This window comes from Hyperolius riggenbachi, chromosome 3 (assembly GCF_040937935.1).
Source record: "Hyperolius riggenbachi isolate aHypRig1 chromosome 3, aHypRig1.pri, whole genome shotgun sequence".
Classification (NCBI taxonomy): Eukaryota; Metazoa; Chordata; class Amphibia; order Anura; family Hyperoliidae; genus Hyperolius; species Hyperolius riggenbachi.
Genome location: NC_090648.1, coordinates 302,700,868 through 302,716,221, shown reverse-complemented (window position 1 = coordinate 302,716,221; position 15,354 = coordinate 302,700,868). Strand labels below are relative to the sequence as shown.

Here is a 15,354-nt window from a genome sequence, read left to right as displayed (position 1 = left end):
CTGGTCGATTCTGTCGCCCTAGGAACATGCCTTCCCCCAAATCCGGCCCTGTTTAAGAACAGTATCTTTGTTTTAATATCCTAAACCTCCATATCTATGTTACTGCTGTATATTTAGTCAAATGGTTTTAGAAAGACAGGACTGAATAAAAGTAAATCCAGTATTTTGTGCATAGGCATTATATTATCTGGAACATGACAACAGCAGCTATCAAATAATGACATTGGTAATGGCATCGATATTATCAAAAGGACTATTTTGTTAAAAGTTTTTGAATCATTTTTGAAAGTTGCTCCATAGGATACAGCTATCAAATTTTAGTGGTAAGAGCTTGTCAATCTGGTAGCTGGCATTTCCATTGTTACATTTTGTTCCTCTTTCACTCTATTATGAGGAATAAGTCTATTTTTGATGCTTATCCAGACTTGGGAATTTTCTGTGCAAAAACACTGCCCAAAAATAAGATAAACAGATGAGTAATGTCAGAATAAATAAAAGTATTAAACTTGTAAAAATGAAAATATAGAAACACAATTTCTAAAACGAATGAACTGAATTTACTTGTGGGGAAACAGGCCTGCTGACTGGCTGCAGGGTCTAAAATACAAATTATATGCTGCAACAATAATTTAAGGACACATTTTTTTCCCGATGTGGTAATGATCACTCATTCTGGTGTATATTTAATGCAAACTTAAGCTAAAGGTTCCTTCACTTAATACCATTCCCTTCCATGCTCTGCATACCTACATAACACTGTTTTACTATTGCACTTCTCTATCTAATCAGATAATTGGAGCCTGTCCTTTACATTTCATGTGAAGTGCTGTCTTGTTTTCTGCAGATTGTAAAAATGGTATTACCTGCATATAATACGTTACCTGATTGTAAACAGATAAGCTCTGCTTCTAGATATCTCTAAAAATGCCTACACATGCTATACTAAAGTCAGATGCTTGTGGCTGTCTCTGCTGAGAACCTAGTGTGCATATAGTAGTCATGATGGTTCAGTGAAACATCCAGCATGCCAGTTCCCCTACGTCAAAAGTATTATTCCTCTCCTTACCCAACCCATCAGAAGTTGCACCAACGTGCGCCACACTGATGCCCATCCTCACTACTGCGTAGCAACACTTGGCGTGTCTGTACTGTGCTTGTTCAGGGTCCATCCTCCCTCCTGCGTAGCAACACTTGGCGTGTCTGTACTGTGCTTGGCTCAGAACTGTCACCCTAAAGATCCATTTCAGATCCCTGTGATAACACTGTTACACTAGATGCTTAACACATTCGCCAAACACTTTCAGAGATGGGAGATTTTATACTGAGTTGAGTTGAATTTCTACAATTAACTAATTGCTAACAGTTAGAAAACAAACAAACAAATCAAAACACTAAATTACTAACACTCGAAAAACATTGTTGTTTGTTAATAGATTCAGAATATGCATCATATAAGAGCTTGCAAAGACACAGACCCGTGGGTAAGTATAGATACTCTAATTTGTTTTGAGTATGGCCTCATTGACCTTATATCAATGTATGAGGTGGGATTGTCAAAGGTCTTGTACATCATTTATTCTATATAAACAATTTACTGAGACTTAAAATACTTTTTACATGATACAATACATCTGTTAGATATCTCCTGCATGTGGTCACATTGCTGTTGCTTCCTGCTTGTCTGACAGGGGGTGGGAGGTGGGAAAGCATTCCCTGCATACCTATTGTATTCAAGAAAGGCTATAAAATCATGTAATAATGTATTTTTGCCTTCCCACCCTTGTGCTGTGATGTGTTCTCCCATTTGGCATTATAGCATGGAAGGTCATTGATGATTTTGATGTGCTATATGTGAGGGTTGCTCTCAGAACACTCCTACATGACTCCGAATAACAACTATATTGTTGTCAGCATTCTGCAAAGTGATTGGTGGCAGTGTACGACCAATGAAAATTAGTGTAGACTTTCCAGGCCTTTTCCAGTAGCACATAGGTTGTGACAACAGGTATATGAGTTGTCCAAGATGAAGGGCCGCCAGCAGATTTGCACCATTGTCACACATGGCCTTGCCTTGTAGTTAAAGGTTGTGTGGGGTCAGCCATTTGTCAGCCTGGAGAAACAGAGTCTTTACAAACTCTTAAGGTGGCCACTAGTTATTTAATTTCAAGAATGATAGACCAAATGATCAATTGGATTGGGTACCGTTAATGGTGCCAGTCGACAATGAATGATCATTGTGTTCGTCGAACTGAATTTTCAATTTTTTTTTTTTATTTTATTGGATTGCTTATCATTTCCCCCCTCATTGGTGGGCCTGAACAATCATTTCCAATTGATTTCAGTGATCAGATTGTACGGTTGATCGTTCGGGAAATTGTATTGTTAGTGGGCACCTTTTGTTTGTGTGGTTGCAGTCACCAGGGCAGACCAGTCTCTGCACAGCATGGCACAATTTTGCCTGTGCAGTACTGTAGGCTTTTTTCATTAAAATAGAATAGATTGTTTTGGTGGCAATACAGAGAGAGTGCCATTAGAAGATGAGGATGAGGCAGAGGAGTAGTCCAAGGAGGAGGGAGACAAGGGGACAGAGATGTAGAAAGTTAGTTTAAGTCTAGATAGTTCTACAGCAGAATGTTATAGTGACATGGACACGTTCTCAGTCACATGGTCATGCAAGGCAGGGATGGCTTTTTGAAAAAAATATTGTCATCTGGATATCCTGTATTGGGGGATAGTACAGGCCCATATGGGCTAAAAGGTAGCTGTGACCTGTATTCATCAGTCTGTAGGAGAGTGTTTACACAGCCATCAGCCATGCATTGCTAGCATTCCGTTACGGAGCTCAGGGGAGTGGGGGTTGATAGGTACTTTATTTTTATTTTCCAGCATGTGTGAAAGAGAAGGCTGTGTTCTTAACAGCAACACAGATAAAGTGGAGGGCAATGTTGCTGACGGTATCTGTAGCATCAGTGGCCATGTTCAGACCAAAAGTAGCATCCCCTGATGGGTTCCAACTGTTAAAGTGCAATTCTGATGACAAGGAAAGATGAATGCAACTTGGAACTGATGGGTGCCCTGATTTATCACTATGCTTACCTGTCTTGCTCCCTTTCCCAAGATGTTGGTACTGTGTTACATCCTCTTCTTCGTGGTCTTCTTGCCCATGGTTCTGCTGCTCCTGGCTTTCACCCCATGTTGGAACAGACACATCATGATGTATCTCCTCCTTCTGACTGGACTGAATGTCACAGTAAGCAGCAGGTGGGGACAGCTTTATTTTGGCTTGCTGGTGGATCTCCTCCTCAGGAATATCCTGTGGAGGGCTAATGGCACACAGTAAGCCTGCATGCTCTTCCCCTTACATGCACTACTTAAGTGTTGAGTTAGAGCATGGTATGTGTTGGTCCTCGCCTGCTGCATGTGTGCATTCCTTCCTCACTAGAGTTGAGGGAAATGTGCAAATTTCTGGTGTGGTTTGTAGTGTATCTCTCCTTTTTACTTTTAAGTCAATGGCCCAAACGTTTGGGTTAGTTGCAATGTATGTACAAAAAAAATAAACACCTTGTAGTTTTTGAGAAAATCAATGATAAGGTTCAGGCTGGAAAACACATCTGAAAACAGAACAGTGTTCCATTGGTATTTGGTTAATTGCAAAGCCCCCAGACATACCGTCATCACCAAACTTGCTGTGTTTGTTGGGATCACTAGTCAAAACTTGTCAATGGCTGTACAGTAGATTAATAGCCTTCCAGGCATGCCACTTCTAACACTTTTTTTCAGGCCTCCTGTCAGGGGTGTAACTATAGTGCCAGTAACCCCGGCAACAGCAGGGCGGGCCTTTGGAGTATGCATGGTTTTGATGGGCAGAGTTAAATACTATTTCCCCTTAAAAATCATAGCAACTTGGAGGGAGAAGTAATTTAAGGTCCGGCTATCACTGGCAGCCAAATTACACTGATAATCCTGCTGTGCCCTTATAAACGTGATAGCCTTACATCTATAGTGGCACCCAGGTCAGGCTCTACATGGAATAGAGTGTGCCCAAATGAACTGCTTTAGAGCATGAGTGCTAACGGGGCACACCTATTTATTCTGTTCACGCTCACTGTGTGTGTGTGTGTGTGTGTGTGTGTGTGTGTGTGTGTGTGTGTGTGTGTGTGTGTGTGTGTGTGTGTGTGTGTGCGTGTGTGTGTATGTGTGTTGGAAGTATTAAACTGACCACACTTTATGGGATGCGGGGGAAATTTTGTACTGGTCACTCTTACTAAGGTGTGTGTGTGTGTGTGTGTGTGTGGGGGGGGGGGGGGGGGGGTAGGTTAGGTATGTCACATTTGTTTTCAGTGGGGGTTTAGGGGGTAGTTAATATACCCACAGTTGGGGGTGGGGGAGTTATGTTTCCACACAGAATTACTGTGGGTAGGAAATTATGGTGGCAGATATTGTTATAGTTGGGGGAACTGGTGCCACATTTGTTGGGTGTGGGGGGAGTTATGAATTCCACCCTTGTTCTGCTAACTGGACCCACTTGCCTGAGAGCTGATGGGGGGGGGGGGGGCTGCCACCTTCAAATTTTCACAGGGGCTGGGACATACTTTGTAATTATGCTACTGCCACCTGCTACTATTTCTGCTGTTGTTTCATCTCTGGGATAGGGCTACAAGTTCTCAAGCTTCTGTAGATTGCCAGTCAGGGCAGTTCCATTAATGAAGCGGATTGTCTGCTATACTCATGTGATATGCTAATTACATGAGTGTGATGTGCACTTGCCACTTTGCATTTGTCCTTGTCTGCTTCATTTATAGACAGAAAGGAATAGTATAGTGTGAACATAGATTACATTTTAAGTAAAATATGTAAAATAAATAAAGGTAAAAACCTGATGATTAGTGTCCTGTAGTGTAAATCAAGCTTATTTTTCAGCATGTATCAGTTTTGCTTTTTATTGTCTGACTTCAAAATGTGTTCATCAATGGAAATAGATATACCTATGTATATATATATATATATATATTTTTTATAATTAACCCGTATTATACCAAACACCCACGTTTGGTATACAAATAATTGTGTGAAATAGGAGGCTATGTTTAAACTATTACAAGTAGTCCCAGTTTAACGAATGAGATAGTGACTTTAGGTTCATACTGCACCTGAATCCATTCTAAAAAGGGGTTCTGTGGGGGTTTGCTAAAGAGAAAAACTGCCACTTACCTGGGGCTTCTATCAGCCCCCTGTAGCAGAAATGTCCCATGCCGTCCTCCTCCGATGCGCCGTTCCCCACCGCTGGCACGGGCATTAATCGTCTGTGTCATAGACGAATAATGTGCGCTGCCGTTCGTGTCCTCAGAAGCTTACTGCGCATGCGCAGCACAAAGTTTTATTCTACTGCGCCTGTGCAGTAAGCTGTTGATGACATAGACGGGAGCGAGCACGGCCGCGCAGCCGCAGTTGGACACCGTGCTGCGCCATACCGGGACCGGCTGGGGCAAATGGCGGATCGGAGGAGGACGGTGTGGGACATTTCTGCTACAGGGGGCTGATAGAAGCCCGAGGTAAGTGGCAGTTTTTATCCATAGCAGAAACCCCACAGAACCCCTTTAAGTCAAAACACAGTGCCATCTCTGTCCCCTGTACCTTCTATGTGCCCCCCAGGTGCCTCCAGTGTCCCCCTGTGTGTCACCTCTATTCCCCTGTGCCTTCAGTTCCCCTCTCTGTGCCTCCTCTGCCCCTCCCCCACACACAGTGTCACCTGTGTCCCTCTGTTCCCTCAGTGTCCCCCTCTGTGCCACCTCTGCCTTCACTGTGTCCCTCTGCCTACAGTGTCCCTCTGTACCACCTCTGCCACCCTGTCCCCCTTTATGCCTCCTTCTGTCCCCCTTTATCCAGCGCTTGATCACAGGTTTGCTTTAAAATGTGTATACAGTACTCAGAGCTTGCTATATAGCTGTGAACCACAGTAAAATGCCATTTTACGTAGTAGTAGTAGTAGTAGTAGTAGTAGTAGTAGTAGTAGTAGTAGTAGTAGTAGTAGTAGTAGTAGTAGTAGTAGTAGTAGTAGTAATACATTTACTATAGTTTGTTACCTCTCTCCAGTGCAGTCCCCTCCATTGGCTGGGAGCATTCTGCGCAAGCGCAGCTACAGTCTTAACTAACTGCACTTGCGAAAAATACTCCCACTACAGGAGCAAGGTCTAATTTGCGTGCGTCTGGGACTGTGCGTGTGCAGTAGACTCTGACAGGCTAAGTTGGGAACTTTACTGGGGCTGGAAGCAACATAACTAGGAGGACCAGGAGGATAGCAAGGGAGCAGGTGGACCAAAGGGGGCTGGAGGAAGACCCAGGTAAGTATAAATTATTTTTTTTTGAAAGGTCTAAGGTACAATTTAAGACTTCTGACCTATTGCCTAATGGCAAAATTGTATTGGGAAAAAAAAGCCCAAGTAATCAAAGAAAACAACTGAGAATAGCCCAAGATAAAGACAAAAGACAAACACTTATATCGTGCTCTTTTCCTGGCGCACTCAAAGTGCCAGGAGATCAAGCCATTGACAGCCACTTATCTCTAAAAAGTCTAAAAATCTTTTAAAAAGCTTTAAAGAGTATCCTATTACCCAACCTCTCTCTCCCCCTTTTGTGTCTTGAAATTGATAATACATTTTATTCATCCTGTTACTTTTATCACTGTCACTACCAATTATGTATTTGGTATTGATGTTGTATTTTGTCGCCAATTCTGTAATTCGTATATTGGTGTATACCATTGTCTGTATTATTATGTACCCCACGTTCGTTTCTTACTTTGTGCAGCACCACGGAGTATGTTGGCGCTTTATAAATCAATAATAATAATAACCTGGTAACCTTGTAGTGGTAAAGCTGATGAAAAAATAAGATTTTGATCAAAGCTTCAAGATTAAATTATTCAGAATGCAAATGTTGCAAAGGAAAAATATCAAAATCCTAGTTACATATATGGAAGTCTGTAAGTGCATAAGTACATTTGACAAAAATGATTATGCTAACCTATTGTGTGTAGAAAGGTTTGCGTTGAATTGCACTGTGATGTAAAGGGCATGGGATTACATGTGCAGATGGCTTAGGTCTGTAATTTTCAGAGCTGACATCTGATGCTTTATCTTGGCAATGTGCGTGAAAATAGTTCCTATGGTGCTCTGAAAATACCAATCATTAGCACAGTTAGTGACACTGGCAACATATTATGCCAACATGAGCCTTGCTCAATAGCTTTGATTTTGTCTAAAATAGGTTAATTATACAGCAGGGACTATGATTAGGAACTAATCATCTTGTTCAGTGAGACCTATCTTGCTGTCAGGAAAATTTTTCCCTAGAATTGAAATGCCAATGTAAGAACATTCTCATAGTTTCTAGTGGCTATATTTTACGATGTACAGTAATTTAATTGCCAGTCCTTCAGTATTTTTAATATGTTTTCATTGTGCACCATAAGTATCATTATAGCACGTAGATCAGAAGAACATGTATTTGTGTACTCTGTACATGTACTCTGCCCAAAGAATGTATAAGATTAGATAGTGCCTGTGGTTGGTAAAGACTGACCTCAGAGTTAGCTGGGAGGAAGGGGGAATTACAAAACTCGTGGATTCAAAAATAATCACCACTGGCCCTTCATACATTTGAACTCTGGTTTTGCTTATGCTATTGCTAGATGTTTCAGTTCATTAACAGTGGACAAAGTTGGTGTTGATCCTATTGTCCCACAGCTTAATCACTTTCACTGTTGGAGGAAGATGCGTGAAAATGCCTTGACTCAAGTCATATTACTATGAGTTTTGAAGTAAAAAAAATGTATATAAGTTTACGTCCCAAACATTCAAATGCTGTGAAATTTAGACAGGTCTAATTCTTTTTCTTTGAGCTTCTGAGGATGAGGCAAGCCAATATATATACAGAGGTGTGGCAATAAGAGACCGCTGGGGACCAAGGATGTAACTGCACTTAGGCCCCTGAACCATGCTTGTCTGGGCTGTCTGGAGTTTTGTATTCCGTGTCTCTGGGTCTGGGCATCCGGTGCCTGGGCATATAACCTGATGGAGCAGAGTGGTAGGTACACGCAGATGGGCAATGGGTATAACAAGTCATAACTCTTTACTGAAGAATACGTGCAGAGATAAATCCTACACTACCATCAGGTAATGCAGCTTACTTAGAACAGAGAGGAACACAGAATGAATACAGGAAATCACAATACCATGGAGATCATTACAGCACATTACAGACAGTGACAACTTGTGGTTGCTTAACTATACTGCAGTTTTAGTATTATTATTATTGTTTTATTAAGTGCCAACATATTCCGTGGCGCTGTACAAAGTGAGAAACAAACATGGGGTGCAAAATAATACAGACAATGTTATACACCAGTATACAAAATACAGAGTTGGTACAAAATACAGAACTGGTAGTGACAGTGCCAAAAATGAATATGAATAAATGTGTAACAAATTCCCAGACACAAGAGGGTAAGAGAGACCTGCTCTTGCAAGCTTAAAATCTAAAGGAGTAATAATATAAAAATAGAAGTAATAATGTTGATTCTAACCAACCAGAGACTGTCTCCAGCTGCTTTAGCTCTTTGTTGCCACTATAATAGTAATGCTGGTCTCTATATGTGCTTTGGACAGTGGTAATTAGTGACAAACTATTCCTCTCCATTTGCCTCCATCTCTATAACAGGTGACTATTCTGTATACAGATCTTTTTGCCCTCTGTAAGATTTACACTGTGGCCCATGACTCTGCAGCTATGCTGCTAGAGTGGTAGAGAGGAGCACACCAGTGTAATAGACAGAAGATGTGCACTTGGCCGGTTTGGCAGCACACATGATAATCGTAGCAAGACACCATAGTTACGGCCAATATCTCGTTTACAGAAGGAAAGCAGCACCAATAGCTTGAACCTTTGCGAAATTCACACTTTATTAAAATCCATTATAAAAATGGTAAAGCCATTTAAAGTAAATCACAGACCTGGTAAATTAAAGATTTGATACTTACCTGGGGCCTCCTCCCAACCCATAAACACGTCTGAATCCCACGCCGTTCAGCCATGATCAGCCCTGGTAACTGCCTCAGTCACGTCAGTCCGGGTCTACTGCGCATGCGTGGCAGGTCCGCGCATGCGCAGAAGATCCAGACTGGACCTGACTGAGCCTGTTACTGGGGCTGTTTGCGGCTGAATGGCAGACCGTGGGAGGATGCCATGGGACTCAGACATGTTTATGGGGCGGGAGGAAGCCCCAGGTAAGTATCAAATCTTTAATTTACCAGGTCTGTGGTACACTTTCATGCAACAGACACATACTGAGATGCTTATATCCAACAGAACTTAACAGGGGGGGGGGGGGGGGTTGGGGGTGTTTCGTCTGCTTGTGATACCCTATTAGGTACACTCATGGCCTACCCTGCATTACCATAGCAACATGTGAATTTACCTGGGAACATGCGTTGCACTAATAGGATAGTGTGCGCTGCCCTCCTTCTGTTAGTACATGCTGCCTGCGCGTGGCAATTTTACCTCTGCTTTAGACATTAGGGCCGTAGTGCTATAACAATTGTTCTAAAGTTGTTTGACTAATTTACAATGTTGATAGCAGTTGCATATTTTTTTCTTTTTTTTTTTGTTTTACCTCCCCAGCACATGCTGTCAGAACTGGAACATGTGAGGTTGTCGCTCTCCACAGATGCTGCAATAAAAACAAGATAGAAGAACGGTCACAAACAGTAAAGTGCTCATGTTTCCCAGGGCAAGTAGCAGGGACAACAAGAGCCACCCCTTCCTGTGTAGATGGTATGTCCTCCAAGTCTATTAAATGACAGCAACTCAGTTTAATACTAAATAATGGTGCATTTCACATTTACAGTATACACATTATTTGTTTTCATCAGCTTATACAATGTTTTCTAAGTGTTGTTAAGTTGTGTATAGGGATGTTCATTCGGATTCCGCAGAATTGAAATCTCCGCATTAATGAACAGAAATCGCATTTCTGATCGAAATTCAGAAATTGGAAATCGGAATTCCGTGAAAATCCAATTTACCACAACTTGGTAATTTTAGCCCAATCACAGAACTTGGAATCATTAGACCAATCAGAAAATGCAGAATTTTCTGCAAAATTTTAATTTTAAACCAATCACAAGACTGACTTTCTGTTTTTTCAATTTCCTTTTTTCCGATTTTTCATTTTTTTGCATTCTCTGATGCACAAAAAAGAGTAAAAATACTTCTCTCTCTTGTTAAAAAGCAATACTCAAAAAATTGGAAAGTGGAATTGGAAATGGCCATTTTCGGCCATCCCTAGTGTACTGTAATTTCAGTATCTGGTCTGCTTGGATGAACAAAGAGAAATCGAGAGCCCAATATGGTGTAGTATTGTTAAGTTGGTTGTGGTTTAACCACTTGAGGACCTAGGGCTTTCTACCCCTTAAGGACCAGACACTTTTTTTCCATTCTGACCACTGCAGCTTTCACGGTTTATTGCTCGCTCATACAACCTACCACCTAAATGAATTTTGGCTCCTTTTCTTGTCACTAATAAAGCTTTCTTTTGGTGCTATTTGATTGCTCCTGCGATTTTTACTTTTTATTATATTCATCAAAAAAGACATGAATTTTGGCAAAAAAATGATTTTTTTAACTTTCTGTGCTGACATTTTTCAAATAAAGTAAAATTTCTGTATACATGCAGCGCGAAAAATGTGGACAAACATGTTTTGGATAAAAAAAAACAACCATTCAGTGTATATTTATTGGTTTGGGTAAAAGTTATAGCGTTTACAAACTATGGTGCAAAAAGTGAATTTTCCCATTTTCAATCATCTATGACTTTTCTGACCCCCTGTCATGTTTCATAAGGGGCTAGAATTCCAGGATCGTATAAATACCCCCCAAATGACCCCATTTTGGAAAGAAGACATCCCAAAGTATTCACTGAGAGGCATAGTGAGTTCATAGAAGATATTAATTTTTGTCACAAGTAAGCGGAAAATGACACTTTGTGACAAAAAAAAAAGTTTCCATTTCTTCTAACTTGCGACAAAAAAAAAATGAAATCTGCCACGGACTCACTATGCCCCTCTCTGAATACCTTGAAGTGTCTACTTTCCAAAATGGGGTCATTTGTGGGGTGTGTTTACTGTCCTTGCATTTTGGGGGTGCTAATTTGTAAGCACCCCTGTAAAGCCTAAAGGTGCTCATTGGACTTTGGGCCCCTTAGCGCAGTTAGGCTGCAAAAAAGTGCCACACATGTGGTATTGCCGTACTCAGGAGAAGTAGTATAATGTGTTTTGGGGTGTATTTTTACACATACCCATGCTGGGTGGGAGAAATATCTCTGTAAATGGACAATTTTTTAATTTTTTTTACACACAATTGTCCATTTACAGAGATCTTTCTCCCACTCAGCATGGGTATGTGTACAAATACACCCCAAAACACATTATACTACTTCTCCTGAGTACGGCGATACCACATGTGTGGCACTTTTTTGCACCCTAACTGCGCTAAGGGGCCCAAAGTCCAATGAGTACCTTTAGGATTTCACAGGTCATTTTGAGAAATTTCGTTTCAAGACTACTCCTCACGGTTTAGGGCCCCTAAAATGCCAGGACAGTATAGGAACCCCACAAATGACCCCATTTTAGAAAGAAGACACCCCAAGGTATTCAGTTAGTAGTACGGTGAGTTCATAGAAGATTTTATGTTTTGTCACAAGTTAGCGGAAAATGACACTTTGTGAAAAAAACCAATAAAAATCAATTTCCGCTAACTTGTGACAAAAAATAAAATCTTCTATGAACTCACCGTACTACTAACAGAATACCTTGGGGTGTCTTCTTTCTAAAATGGAGTCATTTGTGGGGTTCCTATACTGTCCTGGCATTTTAGGGGCCCTAAACCGTGAGGAGTAGTCTTGAAACAAAATTTCTCAAAATGACCTGTGAAATCCTAAAGGTACTAATTGGACTTTGGGCCCCTTAGCGCAGTTAGGGTGCAAAAAAGTGCCACACATGTGGTATCGCCGTACTCGGGAGAAGTAGTACAATGTGTTTTGGGGTGTATTTTTACACATACCCATGCTGGGTGGGAGAAATAACTCTGTAAATGGACAATTGTGTGTAAAAAAATCAAAAGATTGTCATTTACAGAGGTATTTCTCCCACCCAGCATGGGTATGTGTAAAAATACACCTCAAAACACATTGTACTACTTCTCCCGAGTATGGCGATACCACATGTGTGGCACTTTTTTGCACCCTAACTGCACTAAGGGGCCCAAAGTCCAATGAGTACCTTTAGGATTTCACAGGTCATTTTTGTTTCAAGACTACTCCTCACGGTTTAGGGCCCCTAAAATGCCAGGGCAGTATAGGAACCCCACTAATTACCCCATTTTAGAAAGAAGACACCCCAAGGTATTCCGTTAGGAGTATGGTGAGTTCATAGAAGTTTTTATTTTTTTGTCACAAGTTAGCTGAAATTGATTTTAATTGTTTTTTTTCACAAAGTGTCATTTTCCGCTAACTTGTGACAAAAAATAAAATCTTCTATGAACTCACCATACTCCGTACGGAATACCTTTGGGTTTCTTCTTTCTAGAATGGGGTCATTTGTGGGGTTCCTATACTGCCCTGGCATTTTAGGGGCCCTAAACTGTGAGGAGTAGTCTTGAAACCAAATGTCGCAAAATGACCTGTGAAATCCTAAAGGTACTCATTGGACTTTGGGCCCCTTAGCGTACTTAGGGTGTAAAAAAGTGCCACACATGTGGTACCGCCGTACTTAGGAGAAGTAGTATAATGTGTTTTGGGGTGTATTTTTACACATACCCATGCTAAGTGGGAGAAATATCTCTGTAAATAACAATTGTTTGATTTTTTTTTACACACAATTGTCCATTTACATAGAAATTTTTCCCTCCCAGCATGGGTATGTGTAAAAATACACCCCAAAACACATTATACTACTTTTCCTGAGTACGGCGGTACCACATGTGTGACACTTTTTTGCAGCCTAGGTGCGCTAAGGGGCCCAGCGTCCTATTCACAGGTCATTTTGAGGCATTTGTTTTCTAGACTACTCCTCGCGGTTTTAGGGCCCCTAAAATGCCAGGGCAGTATAGGAACCCCACAAGTGACCCCATTTTAGAAAGTCGACACCCCAAGGTATTCCGTTAGGTGTATGGCGAGCTCATAGAAGATTTTATTTTTTGTCACACGTTAGTGAAAAATGACACTTTGTGAAAAAAAACAATAAAAATCAATTTCCGCTAACTTTTGACAAAAAATAAAATCTTCTATGAACTCGTCATACACCTAATGGAATACCTTGGGGTGTCTTTTTTTCTAAAATGGGGTCACTTGTGGGGTTCCTATACCGCCCTGGCATTTTACGGGCCCAAAACCGTGAGTAGTCTGGAAACCAAATGTCTCAAAATGACTGTTCAGGGGTATAAGCATCTGCAAATTTTGATGACAGGTGGTCTATGAGGGGGCGAATTTTGTGGAGCCGGTCATAAGCAGGGTGGCCTTTTAAATGACAGGTTGTATTGGGCCTGATCTGATGGATAGGAGTGCTAGGGGGGTGACAGGAGGTGATTGATGGGTGTCTCAGGGGGTGGTTAGAGGGGAAAATAGATGCAATCAATGCACTGGGGAGGTGATCGGAAGGGGGTCTGAGGGGGATCTGAGGGTTTGGCCGAGTGATCAGGAGCCCACACGGGGCAAATTAGGGCCTGATCTGATGGGTAGGTGTGCTAGGGGGTGACAGGAGGTGATTTATGGGTGTCTCAAGGTGTGATTAGAGGGGGGAATAGATGCAAGCAATGCACTGGCGAGGTGATCAGGGCTGGGGTCTGAGGGCATTCTGAGGGTGTGGGCGGGTGATTGAGTGCCCTAGGGGCAGATAGGGGTCTAATCTGATAGGTAGCAGTGACAGGGGGTGATTGATGGGAAATTAGTGGGTGTTTAGGGTAGAGAACAGATGTAAACACTGCACTTGGGAGGTGATCGGATGTCGGATCTGAGGGCGATCTATTGGTGTGGGTGGGTGATCAGATTGCCCGCAAGGGGCAGGTTAGGGGCTGATTGATGGGTGGCAGTGACAGTGGGTGATTGATGGGTGGCAGTGACAGGGGGTGATTGATGGGTGGCAGTGACAGGGGGTGCTTGATGGGTGATTGATAGGTGATTGACAGGTGATTGACAGGTAATCAGTGGGTTATTACAGGGGAAAACAGATGTAAATATTGCACTGGTGAATTGATAAGGGGGGTCTGAGGGCAATCTGAGCGTGTAGGCGGGTGATTGGGTGCCCGCAAGGGGCAGATTAGGGTCTGATCTGATGGGTAACAGTGACAGGTGGTGATAGGGGGTGATTGATGGGTAATTAGTGGGTGTTTAGAGGAGAGAATAGATGTAAACACTGCGCTTGGGTGGTGATCTGATGTCGGATCTGCGGGCGATCTATTGGTGTGGGTGGGTGATCAGTTTGCCCGCAAGGGGCAGGTTAGGGGCTGATTGATGGGTGGCAGTGACAGAGGGTGATTGATGGGTGGCAGTGACAGGGGGTGATTGATGGGTGATTGACAGGTGATTGACAGGTGATCAGTGGGTTATTACAGGGAAGGACAGATGTAAATAATGCCCTGGCGAATTGATAAGGGGGGGTCTGAGGGCAATCTGAGCGTGTAGGCGGGTGATTGGGTGCCCGCAAGGGGCAGATTAGGGTCTGATCTGATGGGTAACAGTGACAGGTGGTGATAGGGGGTGATTGATGGGGGTGATTGATGGGTAATTAGTGGGTGTTTAGAGGAGAGAATAGATGTAAACACTGCGCTTGGGTGGTGATCGGATGTCGGATCTGCGGGCGATATATTGGTGTGGGTGGGTGATAAGTTTGCCCGCAAAGGGGCAGGTTAGGGGCTGATTGATGGGTGGCAGTGACAGGGGGTGATTAATGGGTGGCAGTGACAGGGGGTGATTGATGGGTGATTGACAGGTGATTGACAGGTGATCAGTGGGTTATTACAGGAAAGGACAGATGTAAATAATGCCCTGGCGAATTGATAAGGGGGGGTCTGAGGGCAATCTGAGCGTGTAGGCGGGTGATTGGGTGCCCGCAAGGGGCAGATTAGGGTCTGATCTGATGGGTAACAGTGACAGGTGGTGATAGGGGGTGATTGATGGGTGATTGATGGGTAATTAGTGGGTGTTTAGAGGAGAGAATAGATGTAAACACTGCGCTTGGGTGGTGATCTGATGTCGGATCTGCGGGCGATCTATTGGTGTGGGTGGGTGATCAGATTGCCCGC

At 42.5% G+C, this 15,354-nt stretch overlaps 1 protein-coding gene across 4 annotated transcripts in view; it reads left to right on the top strand.

Moving 5' to 3' along the window:
• The window catches only part of TAFA2 (TAFA chemokine like family member 2), a 286,327-nt gene that overhangs the window by 245,838 nt on the left and 25,135 nt on the right, over nucleotides 1-15,354 (top strand). For 2 of the 4 annotated variants that reach the window (XM_068272741.1, XM_068272742.1), the window contains exons 4-5: nucleotides 1,434-1,481; nucleotides 9,679-9,831. In XM_068272741.1, the coding sequence (XP_068128842.1) occupies nucleotides 1,434-1,481; nucleotides 9,679-9,831 (201 nt within the window). Of the gene's footprint in view, nucleotides 1-1,433; nucleotides 1,482-3,040; nucleotides 3,121-9,678; nucleotides 9,832-15,354 lie in introns of those variants that run through there. The other 2 variants (XM_068272744.1, XM_068272743.1) reach the window with 2 other exon arrangements.